This window comes from Athene cunicularia, assembly GCF_003259725.1.
Source record: "Athene cunicularia isolate RWA chromosome 1 unlocalized genomic scaffold, athCun1 chr1_part1, whole genome shotgun sequence".
Taxonomy (NCBI): Eukaryota; Metazoa; Chordata; class Aves; order Strigiformes; family Strigidae; genus Athene; species Athene cunicularia.
In genome coordinates, this window is record NW_020799091.1 from 112,853,375 (window position 1) to 112,881,004 (window position 27,630).

Sequence of the window (27,630 nt, forward strand, 5' to 3'; positions counted from 1 at the left end):
GGGGGGGGGGGGCGGCAAGTGTTACTAGAAATGCAAGAACAATTCTTAGTACTTATCAAGAAAGTCCTGATAAAGCTCATAAAGAAGCTAGCAGACCTAGGGGAATGAAAGTTATTTGAGGAAAGAAGGAATCTTTCAAAAAGCTGAAGTAGTAACTAAAGAAAGTATAAAGGATAATAACCTTAGATAGATTATCTATAAAAGCACAATAAATCAGGCTAAAAAAGAACTTGAGGAACAAGCAGAAAAGATACCTAGTAATAAAACTCGGAACAAACCTTTTTGCAAACTCACTGGATACAAGAAACCTGCCAGAGGGTCTGTAGAATCTAATGATGATTTGGGTATAAGAGAGTGTTGAAAGACTGGCCACGGTTGGAAGACTAAACTGTTTGAGTTAACATTCACTGTGGAAAAAAACTGAAGTGACTCCCATGCCAGAACCTTTATGTGGGACTTGACAGATCTGTCTGAAGTTGAAGTGATTGCAGGAAAGGTTATAAGACAAACTGAAAAAACAACCACCCATCTCTAGAACAAGACTATAGTTAACCAGGAGTTTTAAAAGAGCTTAAGGATTAAATAGTGGAATTACTAACAGGAATGTGAGAGAGGGAGTTATTGGCTGTGTTCCATGTGCCTAAAAATGTCTTGGTGCCTGAGGCATGGAGCGTGGAGTGAAACAAAATAAAAAGTTTCCAGGGAAAATCCGAGTAACCACAGACCTGTGAAACCATTACAGGACATAATAGAAGCTACAGTAAAGCACAGAATTATTGGATTCTTGGATAAATGATCTACCTGAGTCACCATGGCTTTTGCGAAGAGAAGTCCTGTTTTATGAAGCTACTGTGTTTCCAATGGGGGAGTCAGCATACATACAGATGAATGTGATTCATTTGATACACCCCACTTGAATTTCCAAAAGCTTTAGAGAAGATTCTTCATCAGAGCATTGTAAGGGAAATAAGGAGCTATGGCATAAGCTCTTTTGTGTGACTAAACTGGTTTAAAGACAGGAGGAGTAAATTGTCATTTTACCGTGTAGTCATCCATAGAAATCTGTAGGAACCTATGCTGGGATAATGTTGAACATTACTGCTCAACAAATCAGTAAATGGTCTGGAAAAACAGGTGAGCACACCGGTGAAAAAGTCAGTTGGTGAGACTGAATTGTTCAGGGTAGTAAGAGAAAGGGCCAGCTGTGAAGAGTTTTGGAAGTCTCTTATAAAACAAAGTGACTATGCCATAAAGCAGCAGATGAAACTCAATGTAGGTGAATGTAAAGTGATACACATGGGAGAAAACCAGTCCTAACCTCACCTGTAAAATTATTGAATCTTAACTGACCATTAGCATTATTAATGTAGACAGTTACAGCATCAAATAAAAAATTAGGAATTCATGGGAAGTGAATATGGAAAAAAATAGATTTAATCATTATACTACTGTATTAATCCATAGCATGCCCAACTAAGGATTTCATTAGGGTTTTCATTTCAAAAACAGATAGAGTGGTGTCAGAGATGGCTGAAGAAGGGCAGCAAGGTGTGGAACAACTTCCTCATGAGGACTGACATAGGCTTGATGATGTTCAAAGTAAGAAAAGATTTTTGCCACTGATTTCAGTGGTCTAGACCAAAACTGATTCCACAAGAAACATTTAAGGATGCTCACTGCTTGACCTTGGGTGGTGTTTGGTATGGTCACAGAATGAAACCATCAGTTCTGTGTCTCTTAGTCATATTTTTCTCCTGTGTTGTTTTGGTAAAAAGAAGTATTTGTCTTTTATTAGCTTAGTTAGGAAAGGAAATGAAAGCACTGTTCCCTACATCATGATAATTACATCACTGCAGAATCCAAACAAATTCAGATAGATTAGTCACTGTAGGGATAATAGATTAACATACTTACTCAATACTCATTCTTGAAACCATATCCAAAGTTGTGAAACCTGCTGCCATGAAGTTATTTTTATACTGACCCATTTTTATGGAGTCCAGCCAGTCACTAACTGAAACAAACAAAGGATATTCTGGAACTTCACCAGGTGAATCTGGCATTCTGTAAAAACAAAATACAGAGATTACCAAAGCAGTACAAAATATGACACTCAATTTATTCACTCTGGTACACACTGTTTTTATTAAAAGGTAGATGGAATGAGAGAGGAGCCCAAGCTGTAGATGTCAGATCTTAATGGAGGACCTCTTTAACCCACTGTCTAAAACTTACAAACCATGTCAGTCTGCCAAGTTGCACTACTGAAACAATACATTTTTTTAAAGTACTGTTTAAAGTTAACAAACCGAGAAACAGACCTCTCCCACTGCTCTTATTTTACTTCCCACAAAGTGTTTCTTTACAGACCTTACAAGTTCAGGTTGATAATGATTTGCATATACAATAGTCAGACAACAAAAAAAAGTTTAATATGAGATACAATTTAAAAATTGATTACAGTGTTAAAAAACTTAAAGCTAACCTTTGAAGAAGCAAAAAATAAAATTGTATATCTTTGCTTCTACATAGATTTTCAAATAAAAATGAAGGAGCTAATTTAGTCACGTTTCTGTTTGAGTTCTCTTCCCATTAATATTATTGCAACTGAAACAGAAAGATAGAAAAAAATTCCAATTTTCGGGCATATATTTCCAGTCTTCCGTTATGTACCACACTAGTGAAGGCTTACTGTTTCCATTGACTTTGTATATTTTGCGTAGAGAAACTGTAGGAACAGAATGCAAAAGCCCCACACTGCTATTTATGAAAGCTTTATGATAGCCTTTATGGAAAAGATATAATTTACTTAAAATGAAAATTTATACAGCAAAAGCCAACCAACATTAACTGATGGAATATGACATAATGTAGGAAGCAACACACCCTAATATCTTAACATACTGAGTTTCAAGCACACATATTTGAATACGTTAAGCACGCTGTTTTTCATTCATATTATCAAAATGATAGAGAAACTGAAGGACAGAACACTGTTAAATGCAAGCTTCAATTAAAGACCTACCAAGGTCCCTTCCAACCTGAATTACTCTATGATTGTACAATTCTGTACAATAATTGCTGACCTCATAAGTTAACAGTAACACAGTAATAATTCAGATTGACTGCATTAAGCATTCCCAAATGCACAGAAAAGCTTTCCCAAGCAGATGAACTCAACAAGAGCTTCACTGTAAGAAAACAGGCATAAGTTTTTAGATCTTACCTAATGTTTCAAAATAACAATAGATTAAAAATGCATTGCCCTGATGCTAAATAAAGTGACCCAGGTACAAGTAATAAGTTATATATATATTTATACGCACATACACACTTAACTAGTGCGCAGACTTGAAATCCCACAAGTCCCACTAGTTTGTGGTAGATGAAATGACTGTAGCCCTATTAGGCTTTCCAAGTAACCTCTCCACTCAGCCTTACCCATAGCAAGAGACCAGTCTCAGTCTTTGCCTTGTATGCTCGGCCGTTCTCCAGACCATATAAAAAACCCTTACTTAACCTACTGAGTTTATAAACCCAGGGGATCTTAATGAAAGCACCTTTATCTTAAGGTGAATTTCAGCTAATGGAGAGAGTGAGGCCACCTGGACCTTCACTGATTTCAGCTGATATCTAGGGACAACTTGGATCAATAAGCCTATAAAAATTAACAAATTCTTCCACCACAGCCTTGCTTCTTCTGTGGCTACATTCATTTCTGTAATATGATTAATAGAAAAAACTTTGGGCAATACCATCAAGAATTTGTTGTGGGATGGTAACAGCATAACCTCTTTGGTCATTGTTACCATTCTTCTGCAGATAAATAAAGATTTAGCAAGCTACTTTCTGCAGGAAATTGCCCCGAGGCAATTCAGAAATTGCTTGAACACTGTCAGATGGAGAGACAGGCTGTTGAATAGAGAAAAAAATTATAAAGAGAAAACAAGCACATAGGAGAAGCACCAAAAAAAACCCCAACCCAACCCTAAAGAGAGTCACAGAGATTAAGGACAGACAGTGCACAAACAGGGTTCAGACAAAAAAAAAACCCCAAAAAACTTCCTAACATAATCTTCATGACTTGAAAAAAAGTCTTTATACAAGTGTGTACTAACAATAAATCAAACTTTTAAAGGGGGTTAAAGTTATCTGAACCCCCATAAATTTGTGAATTCAGCTCTGCAGCGCTCTCTCACCACAACTTAATGCCCTAAAACATCTAATGACAGCCACCATGTGTTATACCAAAAAAAAGGGTATTGTAAAGAGTCTTACACAAGTATGTCCTCCACTAGGGTATGAAGGGTGCTCGGATTGCGGATCAGTTTGTCTAGGAAGCTGACAATGTCACTAAATTTTGGACGGTGGTTCCTCTCCTTTTGCCAGCAGTGAAGCATTAGCTGGTGAAGAGAAGCTGGGCAGCCCATGGGAGCTGGAAGCCTGTAACCTTCTTCAATAGACAGTATAACCTAAAGAAATACAATGCATATAGTTACTGGGCATTAGAGTTAAGTGTTAAAAGGACAGTGTAAAGTTGACAATTAGAAACCAGTGATAACAGTTAATGGCACAGCCACCCTCACTTTATGTGTTGCTGGGGCTTCACGCAGAGAATTGGGACTGGCAGGAGTGTGACCAGAGGAGATGTGTTTTGCAGGCATGTGAAACACAGTAGGCACTTTTCAAAGCTCTCTGGCCATCCTCTTCAAACAGCCAAGAAAGGAGGAAGAGAAGAAAGAACCAATATCACTGCCTTTTTCGTCCACTACAGGTTGATGTTGTACTGGATGGGGTCACAGGGCCACAAACAAACCTCATATGGCTGCTGCATACTGGGATGCTCTCATATGTTGCATCCTGACAAAGTGTTAGTGTGTGGCAATGTCATCATACAGTCAAGCACTACAAATGCACGCTGCAGTACCTGGCAAATTTACGTGGTGATAATATGTTTCTGTTGATCATTAGAGTATGATTAATCAGACAATGTCCCATATGCTGAGTTACAGCAAGGCACAACATTATTTTTCACAGCCTCTCTTAGAAACCTGGATGTCCAAGCTGTATGACTACACAAAAGTAAATAAAGTTATGGTGTTACCGTATACCTTAAAGTGAGTAAAACTTTCAGCAGATACGCAAAATGTGTTTAATCAGGATTTGGAAAGAAACAGATCTGATGTCACCGATAAATCACACGCATGAAAAATTACATTCGATCAGTTGAAGGTAGGCTTGTTTTTAGTAACACTGGTAACAAAAAACATTGCCTAAAAAGGGCACTAGCAGCATTGTGTGACAGGAGGTAGCAAAGGTAAGTAAGGTCCGTGAAAAGCAATCTGGATTCATTCTATGTAGGATTTAAAAAACAAGAGGAAAGGTGACTAGGTTCTGCAATGAGTGGTGGTAGCAGTGGGGATGACGATACAAATGACATAGTCAAGATTTCTTGTATAAAAGAATGGAAAGATAATAAGTGGTTGATCAAAACCAAAGCTAGGAAAAAGACCAACCCTACCACACACATAACCCTTCCACATAAAAATCCAACCAATGCTAAAATGTTCTCTAAAGTACAAATGATTGTAGACAATATTTATAATAACACAGAGGACTTATGAGAAACATACCTACTGCAATTATACCCACTCTGCTTTAAGGAGACATTTATCATTTTCACACAAATGTATGTACATGCTGCAGACATATTAATGCAGCTGAAAGGGGTACATTAAACTCTTTACAGCGAATCAGTGTTTTATAGCACTAGCTGTAGCTTCAATATATTCAATCTTATTATCCTGGAATATATTGTCATTCTCTTTTTGAATTCTGAATTAATGTTGTTGTTTCTGATCAGCAATGCCTAATGCTTATGCTGCAAGCATTATGAAAATAAATAAGAGTAATGAAGCTACCATAGCTCCCCTTCATGGCATGGTAGAAGATGGAACAAGGCTCTTGTATGCAGCCGGGTGTCTGAGTTTTATAAAATGAGGTGACCTGGTCTTACAGTGTATAGCCCTCTTGTATCCTGGCAGAAACACCTATGCATGAAAAATGAGTTTTGCAATGTGGTAGGGAACTGGATTTGTATGGTGTAAGCTTCAGACCCATCAGCAACAGCACTGAGAAGAACAGGCTCCTCTAAAAGCAGGATTACTTGCCGTAGGGATCTGAATATTGTGCACCTTTGAGTACTGACAGATCAACTATGTGCAGACAGGACTGGTCATGCACATACAGAGGTGATATCTAGCAGTAAATGATATGTCAATATGATAATGCTTCCACCTGTCTTTCCGGCTACTTGTTTACCTCCCTGGGATTTACTTCAATGGTCCAAAAATCCAGGCTGCTAAAATGGCTGCTATAGGAAAAAAATACCATCAGATTGTCAGTGAAATATTCCCTCTAAAGCCCTACCTCCTAACCATGAATATGCCCCTGAGATTGCTCCTGTTACAGACTCAGGATGGGTGAAATTCAACCCTATGCGCATGAAATTTTATTCGCAAAACTATCAAAACTCATGTATCTCAAGCAGTTTGACAAAAGTAGCTTTATGAAACATAGGTACTTGTTAGTGTGGGGTATAGCTTAGTTGATACTTGTCACTGAAGAAGCAATCTTTAGCGGCCCAGAAATGCAGATATCAGTCTTTACATTTAACTGTACCTGTTGCAAATGCTGACTTTATGAAAAGTGTTTTGTTCTTAAGGCAAAGGGAAAGCTTGTCTACAAATATAGCATTTGCTCGACACAATGGAGAACTGATGAGGTTTTTTAGAAATAATTTATTCAGGAAAAAAATGAAAAGTAACAATTTTCCAGAGACTGTATTTTCTCTGACACACTATTTTACCATGTCTTTGAAAAAGAAGTTAAAGTGCATTTTGTTTCCTCTCTTGTTCAAAAGAAAGATTTCAGTATGAAGAGAAATGCCATCTGGTACTGGGATAATTATAATTTCTCATTAATACCAGCACATTTTAAAAGTAAACTGCAAATATTGCCTCATTAGTATCCCTTGCGAGGCAAGTATTATTTTTAGAGTCTAAGAAGCAAGAGTAAAGATGTGATAAGTGTCTAATACTGCAGTGGGAATCAAGTCTCAAAGGAAGAATTAGAGCTTTTTAGTTTCTCAATTTTTAATTTTAGTTCCTGCTTTGCTACTTGCATAGCACCTATCTCTGAACAGAGGAATTAGATATCCATATACCTAAAAGGGAGGAAGTGTTACATTTTTCTTGGTAATACAAAATTATATAATACGTGAAGACTGTACATGTTAGCATCTTTTAAATGGCTTTTCTTTGTCAGTTTAAGGTTGAAGAAGCACCACATTAATCATGAAATGCTTTATACGTCTGTATCTAGACAAAGGATATAGCAACAGCTCTAGCAATCGGCATAACTCTTTTCACATTGGCAAATCAATGTTGCATCTATTTCAACCCGCAAGAATAGGAACATTAGCTTAGTTCCTGTGCAGATGAAGCCGTGAGTCTGCTAACAAAAAGGGTGATTACTGCTGTCTAGTTCTGGTTTTGTGACAAACACTTGATGGGTATCAAAAGGTGGAAAACATGCAAATATTCTGTGCTGCCATCAAACACTGAGAAAGAGGCTGTAGGTTTCTTTTCAGCAATGAGTGTGTTTAAAACTCATTAGAAGGTCTTGTGGGTCAGCATTAAGGTGAGTAAAATGGGCAGGGTGTATTTTTACATGTAACACTTTTTGACAGGTAAGAATACAAACAAAGGGAATTTTTTTTACAGTTAGCATAGCTAATTATTTCCATGCTTTTTAATGCTCATGCTTTTATTTTTATAAAGGGGACCATACTTTTTATATATTTTGGACACAGATGGTATTAAACACTGGAACCTGTTAAATACATTTTATCATTTTTGTCTGATGTTAGACAGATGTAAAGGCTGAAGACAGAGTTAATATATATTAATTACGATACCAAAATTATCTGAAAAATATTACTTCTATGTAAGATTTATGCATGTTTAGTTTCAAGATCATTTGAAACTGGCAAAAACAGCATCTGAAAATTAAGCTGTAATCTTTCTGATAGTTTCATTATTAACAGTAACATAGATCTTTGCTTTTCAAAGTTAACTGACAGATTTTTTAATGAGACTGAGACAGAAGAAAGTCCAGGGGGACGCTGTCCCTGTGTCCTGCTGACATCTGAAAAATCTACCAGGAGGGAGAGGCAGCTGCTCATGCCTCATGGTATGGAGCCAATCCCAGGTGCCTGCCAAGTGTTTTGATATCTGTGGGTTGAAAGAACTATATTAGGGTAAGTTATTTTTACTATTACAAGAAACTTTCATAAGTGTAAGGACTTCTGTTTGCTACAGTAGTTTTCTTGCATATTGATTACAATCCATTTTTTTTTCTTTTTTATTTTCAATACCGTAGTTCTGCAACATGCAATAATTTATACAGTGGCTTTTAACAGGTGTCCCAGTGGACTTCACTCACAGCTGTTCTACAAACCAAATGCATGGAATATAAATCTTCCTTTCCTCACATGAACATTAGCAAGCCAGGCTCTTAGCACAATCTGTTCATCAGTACACTAGTTTCCTTGGAAAGTTCAATATCTTAGCTAATGTTTATTAATTAAGCAATAAGACATGACAGACTGTGCAGCAGCCCTAATTAATGGACACCTCTGGTGCCTGCCACACATCTAAGAAGTGCATTAATCAGTACCAACACAGGTTGGAAGTGACTTACCACAATAATAAAATGGTTATTTACTTAAACAAGAACATTTCTCAAAGTTACTAACATTTTAAAGCCTCTACATTATATGTGTACAGGACTGAAAAATTTATGAGAGGCATTTTCAAACATGGTTGCCTAAAGTTCAGCTTCCAAATCCCTGCTTAGGTTTACAGAGGACACTAGATTTGCAGAGGTGTTGAGTCTCTCTGGCTTGCAGTCACCCAATGGGTACTTGTGAACAGTTGCAGCCTCTGAAAATCAGACTGGGTTTATTTAAGTGGCAGGTATCAGTTTAACACTTCTCATTGCATCAGCTTGGCTCTGGGCTACCTGTGCTGGCTCCCTGTGATTTGCTTGCTCTGACTGAGGGGTTGGACGAAAGACCCTTGGTAGACTTAGCTCAGCCCCACTGTTCATCTGGCTGAAGACGTGTGTTCGCATGGCAAATAAGCACCATGACAGACAGCACTGGACTTGTCCCTCCTAACATTGCCTCCCTTTAGGTAGGGGTGAGCATGTCGTTGGCTTCTATGTTATGCATGTAAGAAATTAACATTTAACTGGCAGCCACTCAAAACATCACTCACTTAGTCATGGTCTAATAAAGTGAATTAATTTCCCAAAGTTGTTTAATTAGAAAAGCAATTTGTAAGATGGAATGTCAAACTGCCTCTGCGGAGTCTAGACTTGGAATACTTTTGGTATTTTACAAAACTCCACCCGATTCAATAAATATTTTATTGCTAACTAGAGAAGAGTTTTGTTATGATCAAAACACAGTAAGTGTTGTAATGTTAATGTTGCCAGACATTTTGTTGTAGCAGAACCTCTGACTATACTTATGTAAGACCTTATTAACTGTTGTTTGCATAATGTGTGTTTTATCAATCTGTTTAGTGCATGCCCCTCTCCGTTACTTTCCCTGCCATATGTACAGTATCACTGGGCTTTCAGAAAGTCCTATTATTTCTGCAAAATAAGCTCATGTGATTTCAGAGTAATTTATTGTACTAAAAGAAATGTCCCAATATCCAGCAAAGTAATTGTTACAATATGTCTAATAACTGGAAATTTCCCAATGACATTTAAAGTCACTAAATATATTTAGAAGGTCACAGGTGCTCACTGTTAACATTTCAGCACTGAAAGTCTGTGGGTAGGGCTCTAGAGAAAAGGAGTCCTTTGTGTTTTGCATTGCTGAACTGCAGGGAAAGCCCCCAGCAGTCATCATCATTAGCATAAGCAGCATCCATAGGGCCCACATAAGTATTTTGTATTAACAGATACTTCTGGTTTTGATGTAGGAGTAATTAAAGGTTGCTATCTTCATGCTGTGGCAGAATATTTAATATATTCTAAATGGAGGGGTCACTATGAATTTCACTGCTGGCATGGCCTTGAATAGCTATATCATAGAGTCTGATAAAGGGAAAGAGGACAGGCTGAAGCCAGCCTCAAAGAAAGGGAGAGGCAGCTGAACGAAGGTCTCTGTTCTGTACTACTCTCACCTTGTGAGTTGGACTCTATGTGAGGGTCCTACCAGTCATTCAAACACCTTCCCAGGAGGTCAATACTGGGGCTGAACGGACTTGATGGAAAGTCTCTCTCTTGTCCCCTTCCCAGTTAGTGGTAACAGCCACGGGAGAGTCAAGAAGTGGGCTGGTAATAGAGCCAATGTGAGGAGGATTATGACTACAGAAGTAAAAGAGATTATGGCAGTTGGACTCCTCATAGAGACTTGACCCAACACCACATGAAGTCACTCACAACTGGAATAGAGACTGAAATTCCCCATGTTGTAACACAAGATCATATGACAGTGGGACACGATCATACAGCAAAAAAAGCATCTTTGTCCCGCCACCTCCTTCAGCTGCAGTCACCAGCAGCTGCCCATCACCTGCAGCTAGATAAGCAGACTGCCAAGATGAAGGGCGGAGGCAAAGTTACAGAGAGATGACAATGCAGTTGGAAGCACTGGCACTGCACAGAAGCCAGGCAGCATGGTAGGGATGACTTTGTTCAGAAGTATCTGCAGCTTCATGAACTTCTTTAATCTCTAAAAGAACCCACTATGAATGAGATGCTGCAGAGGGAACGGAGAAGTGAAATATCAATTACACAGTGAGGAAAACCAGGCAAAAGACTACTGGCCATGATACGCTCAGAGGATGTGCCAGAGGCAACTGACAGGGGCAACAGCAGGAAGGACTGTGAGCCGATGCTGCATTTATGACAGTGCAGTCCTTCAACCAGGCAGTGCTAATGGGGGTGGAAGGGAAAAAAGTAATGGCCCAGTGAGCCTCACTTGTAAAGGCACACGTGGACATTGTACTTCCTACTCAGAGAGCACCGAGTGGACTGAAAACCATGACATTCCATCAAAACATAAGAAAACAGTTTTCTATGGTGCATGTGACCAAGCACTGGCACAGGTTTCCCAGCGAGGTTGTAAAGTCTCCATCCTTGGAGATACTCAAAATACCATCAGAGACAGCCTCGAGCAAACTGTTTTAGCTGATGCTGCTTTAGCAGGGATGCTGGACTAGACAATCTTGAAAGGTCCCTCAACTTCTGCTGTTGTATGATTCTGTGATTTGCTAGTATGTTTTTCCTGGTTTCTTATTCTGTTAGATCTCCTGTTAAAAGAAGGCTCACAGTGAAGCTAACCATTGCATCTATTAGTTTGGGAAGGCAGAATATTTGAGGCTATACCTGCATTTTGATACAAAGTGCATTCTGTGCAATGCAGAGTAATCTGGTTTTGCAACAGCATAAAGATAACTCACTGATATTGCCATGACTGTGTTCAGCTTTGCTTCTGAATGGAAGATCAGCTCAAGAATAGCACCCTCTGCTATTACAAGGCTGAAACAATGTCCCAACTTCTTAGCAACTGTCTCCTAAAACCACAATTTACAATCTGGCTTTTTTAAGGAAAAAGATGGCAGTTTGCCTTACATTTGTTTTTGTAAGCTGTGGCAGCTCAGGAGCTGGTAAGTGGTCCTCAGTTCAGGCAAGGTACTGAGACCAGGGTACTCATATTATTAGTTGCACTCTGCTTGTTCATTCTGTTTTATTAACTTTGAACCCATTGTCCAACTTCAATCAAATTAAACAAGTTGTGTAAGAATCAGCAGCTGGATAGAGGCATAACGGTGGTAGGACATAGAGACTTAAATATATGAGAAATCTGTACACAGATGATTTCACACTGTTCCCTAGGGAAAAAAAAAATAGCCTTAATTCAGTTGTCTAAGCTTAGGTGTCTAATTTTAGCCACCCTAGGGATATCCTGCTTGGCCTTTGATTGTTGCTGCAGAAGGACTCAGGTCTCCTGCATGTCCTGTGCCAGCCGCATGTGGAGATCTTCATTACTGTAGGGCATCTCAAAGGCCAACAGATTGCTAGCTGTGGGAAACAGAACTGACCCTACTGGGCTTATCTGAATTTTTCACAGTAGATCCATGATGTGTTTATAGTTCAGATAGTACCAAAATAATGTCTCCATTGAAGAGAAAAGGTCTATTTCAGCTCAGTGGTTGCTTGTTCTCTTCAGATGGGCAACCAGCTACCACTGTCTGGACAAACAATAGAAACATAGCTCAAAACCAGCCACAGTATGTATCATTCCATACCTGGTGTTAATTAAGGAGCACAGCAGGGAGCTGGGCTGCTGGCAGGTAGATGCGTGGAGAGAGGATGAAGGCTGTAGGCATTGTCAGGGGAGAATGATCTACAGGAGAGTTGGGTCTAATTCCAAAGGGTAAACTCACAAGAGAAATTCTGGAGAGAAGTAGGATTATAGTACTGGTGAGGCTGTAGAGTATAAATCCAAGGGAAATAAGGCTTTATTAGTTCTACTAGTCTTTTCTGGTTTGGGTGGTTTTAGTGTTTTTTTTTGTTTGTTTGTTTTTGTGGTTTTTTTTCTTCCTGAAACACTCTGAAATTATGTTTTTTAAATGAAAATCTCTCTCAGATCTTTATCGCCAAATGACTGATCAGCCTTAACAAGCAACCAGACTTGAACAGCTGAATAACTTAGCAACAATATAAAAACAGCCATCTGGGAAAAGTCTTGTCAACTCTTCAGAACTGATGCAGAGGTATTCCAGGCACATATATGAGAGAGGTTAAGATGGGTTGGCTGATATTCTGCATTTTGACAGAGAGATTGATGGTTGGTGCGAAGACTGAGCATACCAGTTTGAGCTGTCATAGGGTTCCATCATATAAGAGCATTAGTGAAAATTTAAACTGTGGTGAAGAGAAAACACATTTTCCCTTTCCCATGCTTCGTTTTCTAGGACAAGTCTTCAATTTTACTAGAGGCAAATGTGTTTTTTTTAATTGGGAAGGATTATTTGGCCACTTTTGCAAAAAAGTCAGAGGAAAACATAACTTTTTTGTGAAGGAGGACTATTGTCCTGCAGCGTGGTTAAGCCTATACATAGTTTTTAAGGTAAACAAAATACATTTAATTCTTAGAAAGGAGAACTAGCAAATACATTTCTCATGGCAGCTTAACTCTTTTAGAATTTAACTATGTATGCCCGTTGAACGGTACTGTCAGACTGTACTGGAGATAATGGGCCAACTTCATCATCAGAATAGCTCCAGTATTACCTCAAGTTTTGATTTATATCTTAACTGAGATCTACATCAACTTGCATATCTGATGCAGATTCCCAGGGATTTGGATGAAAGCCACATATAGCCAGCATTAGGACCTGGCAAGCTGACTATGCCTCTGTAATATGTCTTTAGTCCATGTGAGGAAGCTAGTCAAGCTTTTGGTTATAGAGGGCCAAATCTTCAGACTGCATAAATTAACTGTCCCATCGAAGTTGACAGAGTTACGCTGATTTAAATAAATTGAGGTTCCAACCTAGAAAGTGAATGAGGAAGCAAAGTAGAGCAGGGAGTGACAATCATTTTCAAGGAACATTTCAACAACTTGTCAATTAGCCCTAGGCAGTACTTACATCCTGGTTGGACATCTCCCAGTATGGTCTCTCACCGTAGGACATCACCTCCCACATTACAATCCCATAGCTCCATGCGTCACTTGCTGAAGAGAACTTCCGGTAAGCTATAGCTTCAGGAGCGGTCCACCTTATGGGGATTTTTCCACCCTGGAAAAAAATGTTGAAAACTTGTCAATAAGACTGGAATACAGAATAGCACATGTTTAAAAGGAAAAAAAAAAAATCCTGAATGCTGAGAATCTACATTCTGTCTTCTGCCAGTTTGCCATGTCAATTTACTGCAAGTGGAAGGGAAGAAATATACCTTTTTTTGAATTTGATAAATATTTGTTTTCATTTGTAGTCTAATTGACCATAGGCTATAGGCTTTCTGTTATTCTTCTGATAATCTCTTTTAATTTTTGTTGTGCCCTTTAAATATCCAGGTAAATAGCAAACCAAGTGTGTTTCTAATAGGCATTTCCTTAGGACGTTGAATAGTTTCATTCTGCAGCTTTCAACTTAAAATCCAAGTGCTATCAGAAAATATTTGTAAGGATTCAATCAACAAACCTGACTTTGTACAAGACCAGAGGATGAAGAACTTTCTCTGACATTGGTAATTTAAACCACTGAATCTCTTCTATTCTTCCATAGTTTATGTATGAAAACTACTTTTCCATTTCAGAACGGAGTATTTCTTCTCCAGATACATTTCTCTTTTCTGAAGTATACATTTATTATCATTCTCCATTTAACTATATATATAGAGAGAGAGCAGTATGCTTAACGTGCCACTAGATGGTAGAAGGATGCAGTCAGTAGAGCTGAGCTCACTTAGCAGTAGTTGCTTTCAACAAGCAGTAATAGATTCTGCTCACTATTATAATTGTATTTCTGACAGAAACAAAAGAAGAAATGAACTAGAACATCCATTTGGCAATTGAAGAGAATCCACGGTTAAAAACAAGTATGTACATCTCTGTTCATTTGCTTTGAACACATAAAAAACTGCAAGTTTTGAGGACTAACTTCAACTGACTGAGAAGATGCTTGTTCTACCAAAAAAGTGTTCAAAAGCAAAGCTCTGTGTCTGGCGATGTGCCAGTAAGCTAACTTATCACTGAGTCTCACCCACTGATGAAAAATGTATGGTTAACATATGGTTAATATGGTATGGTTAATATGTTGTATGACAGTTATGATAGTAGCCAAGATGTCCTTTTGTATGATGTTACATTTTTTGCAGCTGCTTTTTTTAAAGCCTTTGCTTGCTCAATTGCGGTTGAAGTCAGTGGCAATCCTCTTACTTATTTTGGCAGTAGTAAAGTAAAGGTAACGCTTTATTTTGTATTTTTGCCCAAGCACTTCCCCTACCCTCTTTTTTTAAATTCAATAACCTGGTGGTCATATCACTCCTCTGGCATGTCAAACAGGCAAAGGGCTTTACACCCCATGTGCTGCCATCTCTGAGCCCACCCTAGCCAGCATGGCAGAGTGTGATGCTCTTGGTCCCTTCCTGCTACAGCTGTTCCACTTCGGAAGCAATTACAAATGCTTTTGGGTGTGAGAATGAAGAAACAGGGTGACAAAGAAGATTTGTGATAAGACATTCTCCAAGGAAAGACCAGCCTAATTTCTTGTCTCTTCCCCAGGAGATAGTTAAACTTTCTAAATGAATTGGATAAGAACACTTGGTGTTTGATCTCATGGTCTGATTGCAATGGTGTTTTGGTGGGTTATGTGAATCCAAGCTTCCTGAGGCAGTAGAAGATTTAGATACTCAATACCCCAAATGTACACTACCACTGGGCTGTCCAACCAAAAAGATGTGTTCTCTGAGCCACAAAGAGTTTGAGGGTCTAACTGCAGAGTATAGTTCAAAATATCTCCTCACACCAGAGTTACAAGCCTTATCATTTTTACCGGATCAGGTTTAGTCCTTTATTTTTAAATATTTTATTGCCAAGCTTAGGTGATTCCATCTTTAGATCTGGCTTCTGCAGATTTTTAGGGACAATCAGTATTTTCCCGGCTTAAGTCACAAGGTCACGGTAGGTATTTAACTCCTTCTTTTGACCTGGACACATGCACTTTTAAAAAGGTCAACAAGAGTCATGGTGATCCATATCACAAGGGACACTACCCTGACAACCCTAAACATCCTTCCTCAGCAGCAGCTTATCAGTCCTGGCTGACAAATGATGAAGAAGGTAAGACATCTGTTCCAACTCAAGAGTTTACTCTCTGAACCTTGTCTTGTGAAGCACTCCCCCTCGATGACTTTTGCTTTATGTCCACTCAAGATACTTTCGGGAGTGCCATACCAGCATTTGAGTGAGGATGCAAAATCAAAATTCTTTATTTTCTTCCCTTATCACAGATCTCAGGAGATGATAGGGAAAAAAAAATCTACCAGTTTAGATGGCTGTGTTACTATAAGACTTTGTTTATCAAGACAAACTGATGAATCAACAAATTTACTATGAGATTATATTTCTAATTTGGAGGGTTTTATTAATCTTTTTTTTTTTTAATTTTAATGAAAAGTCATATTAATAATTAAATATCTACTTTTAGGGAAAGCAAATCTATACATGCAAATAAAAGGCATTTGGATATTTATAGATTTTAATTTTAATGTTTATAAGATAATAGGAAAATTATTTTTTAAAGCATGTTCTTTTCATAACTCTGATTATGTATTTCCAAATTATACTCAAAAAAGAGGTCACATCTCGAGCAGCATTTCCAGCTAGATTTGTGACTACTGGCTAGATATGAGTTTCAAAGAATCTGATTAGACCCTACAACTAATTTCATGATACAGCTTTACTGACTGAACCCTTTTGGGCTGAAACAGTAGTGGCTCACTGAGTGTGAAAATGAGAATGGAGAACAGAGTCTTCACAAAATTCAAGGCAGTTCATGTTCAAGGGCATAAGATGTGTTCAGTGTTATAAAATAAAATTCTTTTCTGCTAGCTCTAATAACAAGGTGAAGCAAAACCTCTAAAATTTTTACAATGGATTCATCTTATGTATGAAGATGTTCTGTTCATAAAAATGTAAATTTCAATACTTAATTATGTTTGCAGAATATCTTTCTATGCAAAAAAAAAGAGTTGGTTTATTTATTTGAAAGCCATTCAAAAGGCAAAGGTTGCAATATGTCTACCTTAAGAGATGTAATGACTGAAGAGTAGTAATAGCTGCTCATGCATAATAAAAGAACACATAAGGTTTAGAATAGCTGAAAATCTATTTCCTGTTTCTGATTAGAGTAATAAACAGTGTTACTGATATTGCACGTCTTTTTGAATTTTGATCTAACTGGGAAATAGTTACTGTTTACACAATGCCTCACCTTCAAATTAAGATAATTTATAAATCACATATTTTACTACTATAGTAATGAAATCTGTCACAGCTCCCTGTACCAGAAAGCCCTTACACAAGCCCATTTTGCTTATAGGTTATTCTCTCTCTTTTGAGGGCTGGGGGGAAGGGGCAGAAGGAGTATTAGGAACCAGATTGTATTTCTGCCTCATTTCATACCTTAATAATGACATCAGTGATAAGCTAATTTTATTTTCACATAGTAAAAGAACACTAACACTGCTATTCAAATAATTAGAATTCAGCCTTCTTTTCTGTATGCTGCCAGCTGAATAGTGTCTATCTCCTGATTTTTTTCTTGATTGTAATTTAATAAGCAATTTTACTATGCAGTGTCAAGAGTCCCCTTGCAATTGAACATTAGGGGTCACATTGCTTACCTTGTAGAACTGTTTAGAGATCAGTCCTTGAAATTAAATTTACCCCCTTGCCCACCCACAACCACACTTGCTTTCCCTACCGAGTTGGCAACAGCACAACTTGCCACACATTTAAAGACAGAACTGAAACTACATGTTGCAGAATGCCTCATTCTTTCACCCAAGCTATGCATGAGAGAAAGTCTTCCCAAAATGCCATCTCTTCTCTGAACTTAGAACAAAAAAAAATGTTCCTATGCTCTGTTATGTGCAGAGACCCTGGCCAGGCAACTGACACTGACATTACATGTTGTACAGTGGGCCACAAAGTCTATCCCTTACTCTGCGTTTTTGGCATCTCCCACTTTCTTTAATTAAATAATTAAACATATTTTAGAACTCCAGCATAACAATGTAACTGGCAGCTACAGCCCATTACTCTACCAAGATGAAGGTCGGGATGTATCAGCAACCTCAAATTGCTTGATGTGCAAAATGACAGGGAGGGCACAGAAGCAAAGAAGGAAGCCTGTTAGATGCCCAGAACTTTTGGCATGCCCTGCTAGCTAATTAATGTGAGGAGTAATACCACTGAGAACCTTAGATATAAAACTGAAGGTAAGATATATGAGCTCCTACTGGATGTGCAAAGACAGTGATACATGTGAGCAACCAGAAGCAGACACAGTGCATCAGACTCACAATGTCCCAGAACTAGCAGGGATGTGAAACAATGACGGTTTCGGCTGAAAAGCCTGTTCTGTATTTTCCTTGAATGACAGACACTGCAGACAGACTGTCACAGGGCTGGCTGCAGTTTTACTGAATACTGAGGTGCAAATGCTTCAGTTCCAGGTGCACAGACATGGAGAGATGTCTATTTCTAGGACAAAAGGTACTGAACTATGTGCAGCATTAGTCTAATCTGGCACAATAATTCCTGTGCATCTGTCAGTTACTATTCCTTTATGTACAATGTTACTGAATCATGCAATAATTTTTCCATGACACAAGTGTAGTATCTGTCTTTTTCTCCACCCCAAATGACAGAAATGGGGAAAAAAAAAAGAACTTCAGAGTGAAGAGAGACAAAAGTAATGAGAGATTAGTTTTAAATATTGGACATAATTCATCATTCTGTATAAAAGCCTTATGCCACTTCACTGGAGCAATGCTTTTATTTCAGTATATGAATCAAATTTTTCATGTGTAAAGTTACAAATAGTCAGAAATTAGAATCCTCAAATCATAATTTAAAACTATTCAGTATTATCAACAGTCTTCCATAGTGTCTATTGAAATATCAGAGAAACTACATGGCAAGATAACAAAAATTCTCTGAAAAAGCATTTCAGAATTTGCTCTCGTTATGCCCAATTCCAGTCAGTTCTATGAGTCTTTCATTTCCCTCAGAACTGAAATGAACAAAACTCACTAATTTTCAAAAAGTGGATTTGCTTTTAATCTCTGGGAAAATATTCATTTTCTTTCAAATATCCTGATTAACAATGCTAAAGTTAAATATGTGGAACTTGATTCCCCCCCCCCCAACTTAGCTATCCAATCTTTCAGAACAAGTTATTTTTTGATTTTGAGAAGATGTCAATTTTAGTGAATATTAACCCCTACAGTACACATCTATTTGTGTCTTCAAAAAGGGGGAAAGCTGTGGATGGATGGAAAGAATCAGCACTTAAGATATTGGCAGAACTAAACCAGTCAACTTGAAATGTCTATCTACAGATTATCAGAAACGCTTCATGTTAATTAGCATTAACATCAGAGGTATAGCAGGATGCTTCTCCAAAATACTCTACCCAACCTCTCATTTTTTCTTCCTAAAGGTCATCAGTAAGATGAATTGAGTAGTGGTTATACATACACACAAAGCCTCCAGGAAGACAGACATATCCTACCCTACTGTATTTTAGTTCAAAAATTAAAAAAATTGCTTTGCTAAAAAGGAGAATTACGAAATCCAGAATGATCTCTAAACAGCTGGGATTCTCATTAGTATTAGTAGCATTTCATTTGAAACAAAACACTTTAACATGCAGTTCTTTGCCTGACGAGTTGATCTTCAATTGGGTTGAAAGATAAGTAGTCTGATACAAAGGCATAGCTTTGACCCTCAAAATCCACATAAACAGTAGTGAATATTTCTGACCACTCACATCTGTCCTGCATTCATGTTTCCTTGACAGTGCAATTTAAAGAACTTTATACAATGACAAATATACAGCAAAGTACTAAATACAATTGGTTGATAACTTTGTCTCTTGTGTGTTACTAACTGGACTACAGACATCTTTTCTTGTTAGCTGTGATGCATTAAGCTACAAGGTACCAAGGTTTTTACCTGTTTATTTTAAGAATATATATTTGTTTAGTTTTTAAATGACCAAAGTAGTTCATTCCATAGGCTGAGCAAAAGGGGTCTGTTTGAAGATGAGCAGAGGTCTCGCTCTTCCAGAGCTGAAAGATAAGAGTGTTTTTCTTTAGAAGAGAAAGGGGAGAGAAAGTAAAGAGGAAGAAAGGAAAGACAGAAAAGAGAAAAAAAGATTCAGAAGTTAACTGCTTTACACATCAGTACAGACAGCTAGAGCTGTCAGAGAGCAGCCAGAGCAGGGCTACTCCCGAAGGGCTGGGGAGCCAGCAGCGGCCGCCACACAGGCTGGGCAATGCCCTTGTGGGCAGAGTGCACCCCATGGCACCTGGGGGGATGAGTAGGGCAGGGTGGTGATGGCAACGGGTGCTATCGACCATCCTGTGAGCATCAAGCGAAGGCAAGGTAGCAAGCCAAAGTGAATCCAGTATATCCAAACGACTTAAATCCAACAGGGCTGGGGCTGGTCAGCCACAGTGTTGCTGGAACAGGGACTGATGGCCCCAAGATGAACTGAAATAGGGGCCCAGGCCCCTGGGCAGGGGTGGAGGGAAGTCCCAGCAGGCTGGTAAGGACTGGTGGTGTCCTCAGAGCCCTGGTAAAGAACTAGACAATTGTACAAGGACAGATAAACACAAGTATTTTGAAAAACCTCTTTGAGACTAGTCTTCTGAAAGGTAAGGGTGAGACGGATGGGGCCAAGGAGTCTTATAATGTTTTAGAGAGTGGGATTTTGCATTTCCCTGGGATTAAGAATGCACCAGTGAATTTTACAGTATTGGGTGCCTGGCCCTCAATAACAGAGAAACCCTTTCCTTTTCTGAAATTAAATATCAGAACCATGCATCTCTACCAAATCTAGTTTAGAAACTATAGCACTATTTGACAGTAATGATAGGAAAAAATGTCATTTTTTTCTAGAAACTCATATTTCTGGCAAAGATCTATCTCTTTTCAAGACCATCAATTTCAAGCTATCTGCCAGCTGTGTCAGCACAGCTCACATTAGAGCCATAACCAATTTCTTGAAAGTTACTCCTACAGATCTCTTCAATCTGCACATCCAGAGCCTATCCACTTTGCTTACACAAGTAGTCCTACTGAAGTCAATGGAAAATGTGAAAATGATTTGTTCTAAGATGCTTATTTGAAGGATGCCTTACTTTGCAGAACTCTGTAACAAAGGAATTTGCTACAAAGTCCATTCTTACAGCAGAACTGAATTACTGAATACAAGTCTTTCTCTAAACCCAAGTAATTTAAACGGAAAAAAAAGATGTTACTAGGCAATATTCTTTCTTAAAAGCATCAATGAAGACTTGTCTCTGAAAGGGTGCCCCTGACTTGCCCAGGGTTTCATGAAGTGTTTATTATTGGATCAAAAGTAAACCGTTACCTTGTGCTGCATGAACACTTCATGTCATTAACTATAACTAATGATTTCACAACTACTGATTTCCACATGCATATCTAGTTGACATGCACAATAAACATTTCCTATGTTTCAGTAACCAAGTGGCCTCTCTCTTTCCATAAATCCCAGATCATTCATACCCAGATCATTCATATTGCCTTGTCCTTGAACCCCTGCCATAATTCCTTCCACACCATACAATTTGAAGTGGCAAATAAAAACTCAGAAACTCAAAAATTAAGGACAAAGTGAAAGGGATATAAACGCAAAATTAATGTCATATGGGCTACGGTACTGTCTCCAGTATACATTTTCATACTCCATTCTTTGGGATGCTGTACTAGACAGAATGTAGGAACCTAGATACTGAATTCAGATACACCTTGCTCTGGGGTACACTAGATTTTATTTTTCTATGGCTTCTTCAAAACTTTATTCTAGAAATGAATTGGAAACATCACAAAAATTACACTTTTCTTTTGAGAGTTAGTGTCACACACACATATACAGATGATGATCAAAATTGTTATGAGACAGCTATTCTGCAAGTATCTTTGTTTAAGTTTTCATCCCAGCTGCATCGGGAAGTGCAGAGGAGAATTAATATCTTAGTAACTGATGAATTAAATATTCTGCTCACATTTTTGTGAGCTCACTTCTCATTATATCCTGAAGGAGCTTGCTGGTTATTTAAGTTTCAGTCAATTCATGGATAAGTAGCTGGTCAAAAGATAGGAAACAAACAATCAGAAAGAAAAGGTCAGTTTTTAGAGTGGCATCCCCCAGGGACCAATGCTCATGTCCTGCTGGCAGCGTTATGTAGAATCTACAATCCAGGCTGGACAGTGAACAGGTAAAATTGTGCTAGCAGTTCAAAGGCATTCATGGTAATAAAGATCATGATTGAGAAAAATTTGCCAAATAATCTTATGAGACAGAGTTTCAAGTGATAAAATGTCACAAAATTCAGTGCCATTGTGATGCACACAGAATAAAATGCTCCTAAGTTTACATAAAAATAACAGGAATCTGTACTAAGCTATCACTGCTCAAGACAGATCTCGTGGTTGTAACAGATAAACAGCTCTGTAACGATATCAACTCCATGCTCAAAAGCAGACCAAAGGTAAAAGATGAAATGAAATTATAGAAATGATTAGGAAAAGAAAAAAGCATGGCACTATTGAAACCTAGAACATTCCTGCATTGCACTCTTCATCCCTGATGCACATTCACCCTTCATTCCTCATCCCAGAAGGATACACTGAAACTAACAGACCTGTAGGAAAAGACAGTATGGTTGTTCAAAGGTACAGAATAAATGAAACTAGAAAAGATGTGTGCAACCCTAAATATGATAGAACTGATAATAGGTGTAAAGAATCAGGGTGCACCAAATTTAAGTGGCCAGTAGCAGATTAAAAACATCAACAAAAACCATTTGGGTTTTGGGTTTTCTTTAAAAGGAAACATTGCTACAGGATGTCATGGACTCTAAAAAGTAACTAGATAAACTTACAGAAGAAATATTCATGAAGGATATTATGTATAAAGACCTACCTCTGATTTAAAGAAGTCTTTAAGCCACAGACCCCACTAAAAGCTCGATAACCAAAACTGAGGATGCATCAGTGCATGTGCATTCTCTTACTATAGTCCTTCTTGGAATTGGCTACTTGCTTGCATTTTAGAGACATGCTTCTGAGCTCACAAGCATGGGGGTTGTCTGAGTTTGATGATTATTCTCTTCCTATGATCTCAGTTCACTTGCAGGTAAAATATAAATACATGGTATAATAATGTAACTGGAGAAAAGTGGATGATGAACATGGACTTTTTGGGGGAAAGACAGTTAAAGAAAAAAAAAAAGTTAAATTTAAAGAAAGGCACCTGAAGTGAGGTGCAATTTGATGTAAGACAGTGTAATTGTAGGTGGCTATGTGAAGGATCGCGAGACATTTGTTTTTTGTTGTTGGTTCTATAACTACATTTCTGTCTGTACAGGAGCCCAACATTTATAGATATCCTTTCTGACAAAACCCTATGACAAAAGTAAGTAAAGAGTTCTACTGTTAGTAAGTTTTAGCAACAGAAAAAGGACTGAATACTAAGGAGATAAACAGGCAGACTGTTATCTGTAAAAGTACTGCCCTGAGATAGTGGGGGCTGGCTTACTGGGTGAGTGCATGGAGGTCTTATGCTTGCTCCACGGAGGGATGTCACTATCTTGTAAAGATTTCGGTCTCACATGTTTCATCAGGAGTAAATAATTTCACTTAGAAAAGGGGGTAAAAGTATTCCCACACTGTTCGTAAGCATGCAAATTTCACGTCTCTAAGTGAGACCACATACTACATTAAAATATTGTTTATATATTTCAGGGGAGATGGGAGAACAGATGCTGATGAAGGTGAAGCAGCTGAGTCCAGGGCCATGGGTCAAGAAGCATGACAGGGGCCAGGGACCTGTGAAATACTGGGCACCATCCCCTGGGTACAGGGAGGGACGAAGGCGAGGAGCAGCTTGCCAAGGCCAGGGTGGGCAGTGGGGCTCAGCAGAGAAGACGGTAACAGCCGTTTCTCCTGCACTAGGCCAAAATGCTCCCAGTGCCGTCCTGCTGGTTTTCCAAAGAAATGAAGTATAGGAGCCGCAGCTGCACTGCTGGCATGTCTGTATATCGGGCAGCCCCCAGGCTAGGAGCTTTCAACTGCTGGCAATTTCAAGAAACATGGATGACAGAAAGGTAGAGACAGGAAAGACATCAAAGGCTAGATCAAATCACCTAAATGTGGTGTCTACTCTCCCTATAGGCACTGTCACCTGCTTGCTAGCTGTCATTTTAGGAAAATGCAGGACTCCCACAGCCTCGTGTCTGACAATCCTCTGCAGAGATCTCAGGTTTCCCATGATATCTCAGAGGGTACTGGACCTCTACATATAGGCAGCTGATCCCTTCCCAATTTACCACATATTTAATGAAAAATAGTATCTAAGCAAATGAGAAAGGATCAAATATTTCTCCTGATGGAAAGGCAGAAGAGATCAGTATGTAGCTATTCTTCTGGACCATCCAGCATAGAAGGCAGTGGCTCAGTAGCTGATCAGGTTGCACAATGCTGGACACAACATGCTGCCACTTGCCCAGCTGGCAAACTAGCAAAGATTTGGTCTACTGGGGACATAGGTACAGAGGTATGAAAGGGACTAATGAGTAATCTGATATTGTATGAGGCCACAGGGACATGGAATGGATCTAAGCTTTATCTGGGAAGTGAAACTGGTAGAGCCCAGCAGGAAGCTGCAGGCACTGGGAACGTGCCATGGGGAGACTGAGATGATCAAAAGTTACACTACTGAGGCTGCAGAAGACAGCCTGAGAACTAGGATAATTGCAGTATGAAAATGCAGTTGATGTATATAATGGAGCCCTAGGACATAGGGCTTCATTAATTTGCTTCTCATTAAATAAATTTTTCCTTACCCTCTGACCAAGGAAGGTATTCTGTTACAGCAGAAGTTACGACACAGCATTATCGTGCCGTAACTGCACAAACATGTATGAAACATATCACCAAAAAATTACAAAGAAATGAACACATGAGAGAAGTTTTCAGTATAGGTTAGGGGCTGCTTCACAACAAAGTTTCTCTGATATTTCTATTTGTTTTAGTGACATACTGGTATTGTCCATAGATCACTGCAGCGTGGCAGCATGCAAATTGCTGAATAATAGGATAACCATCTGTTTGATGATGAATAGCTTGGCAGAGAAACGTGGTCGAGCCTTCCTGCAGATATCCATGTTCAACTAAATCTCTGTCAACTGTCTGAATAAAGGGCACTGAACATCAAGTTAGTTTCTATTTCACTATCATCAGCAGCTTACCAGGACAAAGCATTGACTGATGCTTATGATGGCAGCTCCAGTCATACTAATGGCAATGACAATTTAATATATAGTGTTTATACTAGTATAATGTCAGTTTACAGACACTGAGAATCTTCTTCTGACCTTTACAATACTAACATTTCTTAGTATTGTACTTCCTAGACTTTTGTCCTTATTTTCTATATCTTGATATATTTTAATTTAGGCTGTTCATGAATTGTGCCACTGGGATACAGTTTGTCTTATAAATCAGTTGAATTTACTCCTTGTATTCCCCAGATTGCATAATGTTTTGAGGAAAACCCTATTAGATTATCTTTTTCTGATGATGCATCATACTAAATCATCATCTGACTGATGATAATATAATGGGAATAACATATTAACATAATTTATCATCCTTGTACCTTGCTCAGGGGATATTTTACTTTATCATATAATAGTTGTCACTTCCATGATATATTACAGTAAGACATCATCAGAAGGAAACATTTTGATGAAGTAGTACTTAACAGCAAAGACTATTCTCTAGGGATAAACAGTCCTCAGGGGCACTTTGTTTAACAGGATAGTGTAATACAAAGGTAAGAAGATACATGGCATAATGAGAGATGTGATTATTCTCTGACATCAGACTTGCCACTGGTGCTAGACCAGCTGTGGTTTATCTTGGAATAGTAATTTGTATAAATTGCTATACACCCTCTAAGCAGTGGTGACTTCTTCATTACACCTTCATGAATTCACCGAAAAGCTTCATCAAAGTAGTTGAAACTGGTTTTGACCTTTAAAAGTGTCTCTACAAATAAAAAACTCCAGTGTATTTCACTTTAGAAAGTCTAACTAGTTCAGAATAATGAAAAATGGTTTTTTTTTTTTTTTTTTTAATTTAGAAATGTTAATTTAGCAGAGGTAGACGGCAAGTGACAATTTTTTTTCACCACAAATTCACTTGGAGACTGCCATTTGAATAATTTTTAGCATTCAGGCTTCATGCAAATTAAGCTTATGCATTTGGCTAAGTTATGGCAAAGCTGGCTAAACTCCTGTCTTCAGACAGAGGTGCAACTTCTGCAGGAAGTCCCTTTTTGTGCTATAAAAAAGCATATGCACTGACTTTTTCTTTTCTTCAGTCACCTGAGTTACAGTTATGTACTGAAAAATGAATATATGCATTATTTTTATATATATATATATATATGTAGGAATGGTGGATAGCAAAGCAATACACATTGCAACAGGCAGCTCTAGCACAGCTGTGCCTGCAGCATCTGAAGGTAAACTCTCTCAGATAATAGCATTGAGGAAGAGAGAATAAATCAAAACTATTCAGCAGAACTTAATGACATTTCAGGAAAAAGCGTTTCGCTCCTCTGTCTATAGATAGTTAACAATTTACTCTTTTGCTCCCCTTGACTACTGGATTATGACCTTGTATACTTAAGGAAATTAAAGCCAACTGTTTTTTATATCAATGAAGTATGAGATTATGGAATACTAATGCATGGTTTTGATTCCTTAAGATCTTCTGTGAAAAGTGCTAAAGTTTAAGCATATCTTCAAAACCATAAATTCCTATCATTTCAAGAGCCAGAATGCTAATTGTAACACCACCTATTTTCAGACTCACAACAAAGTGGGTTATGTTTTACAGCACATGCATCTCTCCATTGCTTGTTTTGGTGTAGACTGGAAAATTTCTGGAGCAGACTGGTAATTATTCTCAGTAATTCCCAATAACCCACAGGGTGTCTTTAGTTCCAGTGAAACAACAGAAGGAAGAACTTGAATCTTGCAAAGGATGGGTATCATACCTGGTAAAAACAGTGGTATCAAGATGAAAAACTTGTCAGGTAAACTCAGTGTCCAGTGATTTAACACCACCAAAAACAACACTGAAAAGAAGCCACCATCCCTTATCAGCAATTCCCAGAACACTACTTGATTTATTCCAGCTACGAGAGCTCACTAATTACAACCTCAAGAATGTGCTCTGAGAAATTGATCTAGATGAGCCCATCTATCCTCCTTAACAAATTTCTACACCTTCTGGCAAACTCTCTGAAACTCTCCCCATGACTAGGGCATCAATATCTCTACAGCACGTGTTCTTATGACTAATGAAAGGTACATTAGGGCTGCACTTTTGGTATAACTCAGCCTAACTTAACAAAACCAGCAACGCCCTCCATCCCCCATCACACAATCACCTACAACATAAAAATCAATTAAAAGGAAAAATCAGACATACAAATGCAGTATTTTCTTCCTAGGATAAGACGTAACATTCGGAAAAGGAAGCTTTTCACTCCTCTTTTTGTCTTGTCTTTCTATGCTGCACTCCACAGCATGTGCACAGGATACTCACCACCAATGTGGTCATTCTTGTGGTCATCACTTATGCTGAGTCCTTGTACTTGAGTTGTTCACTGGGCTCTCACATTTTAGTGCCTTGATTAAATG

The 27,630-nt window shown here is 38.4% G+C and overlaps 1 protein-coding gene across 4 annotated transcripts in view; it reads right to left on the reverse strand.

Annotated features, from left to right (window-relative positions):
• Positions 1 to 27,630, reverse strand: part of EPHA6 (EPH receptor A6) — a 493,307-nt gene that overhangs the window by 11,552 nt on the left and 454,125 nt on the right. For all 4 annotated transcript variants that reach the window (XM_026843385.1, XM_026843366.1, XM_026843375.1 and 1 more), the window contains 3 exons: positions 13,740 to 13,889; positions 4,279 to 4,472; positions 1,915 to 2,064 (listed from right to left, as the gene is read on the reverse strand). In XM_026843385.1, coding sequence (XP_026699186.1) covers positions 1,915 to 2,064; positions 4,279 to 4,472; positions 13,740 to 13,889 — 494 coding nt within the window. The remainder of the gene's footprint in view (positions 1 to 1,914; positions 2,065 to 4,278; positions 4,473 to 13,739; positions 13,890 to 27,630) is intronic.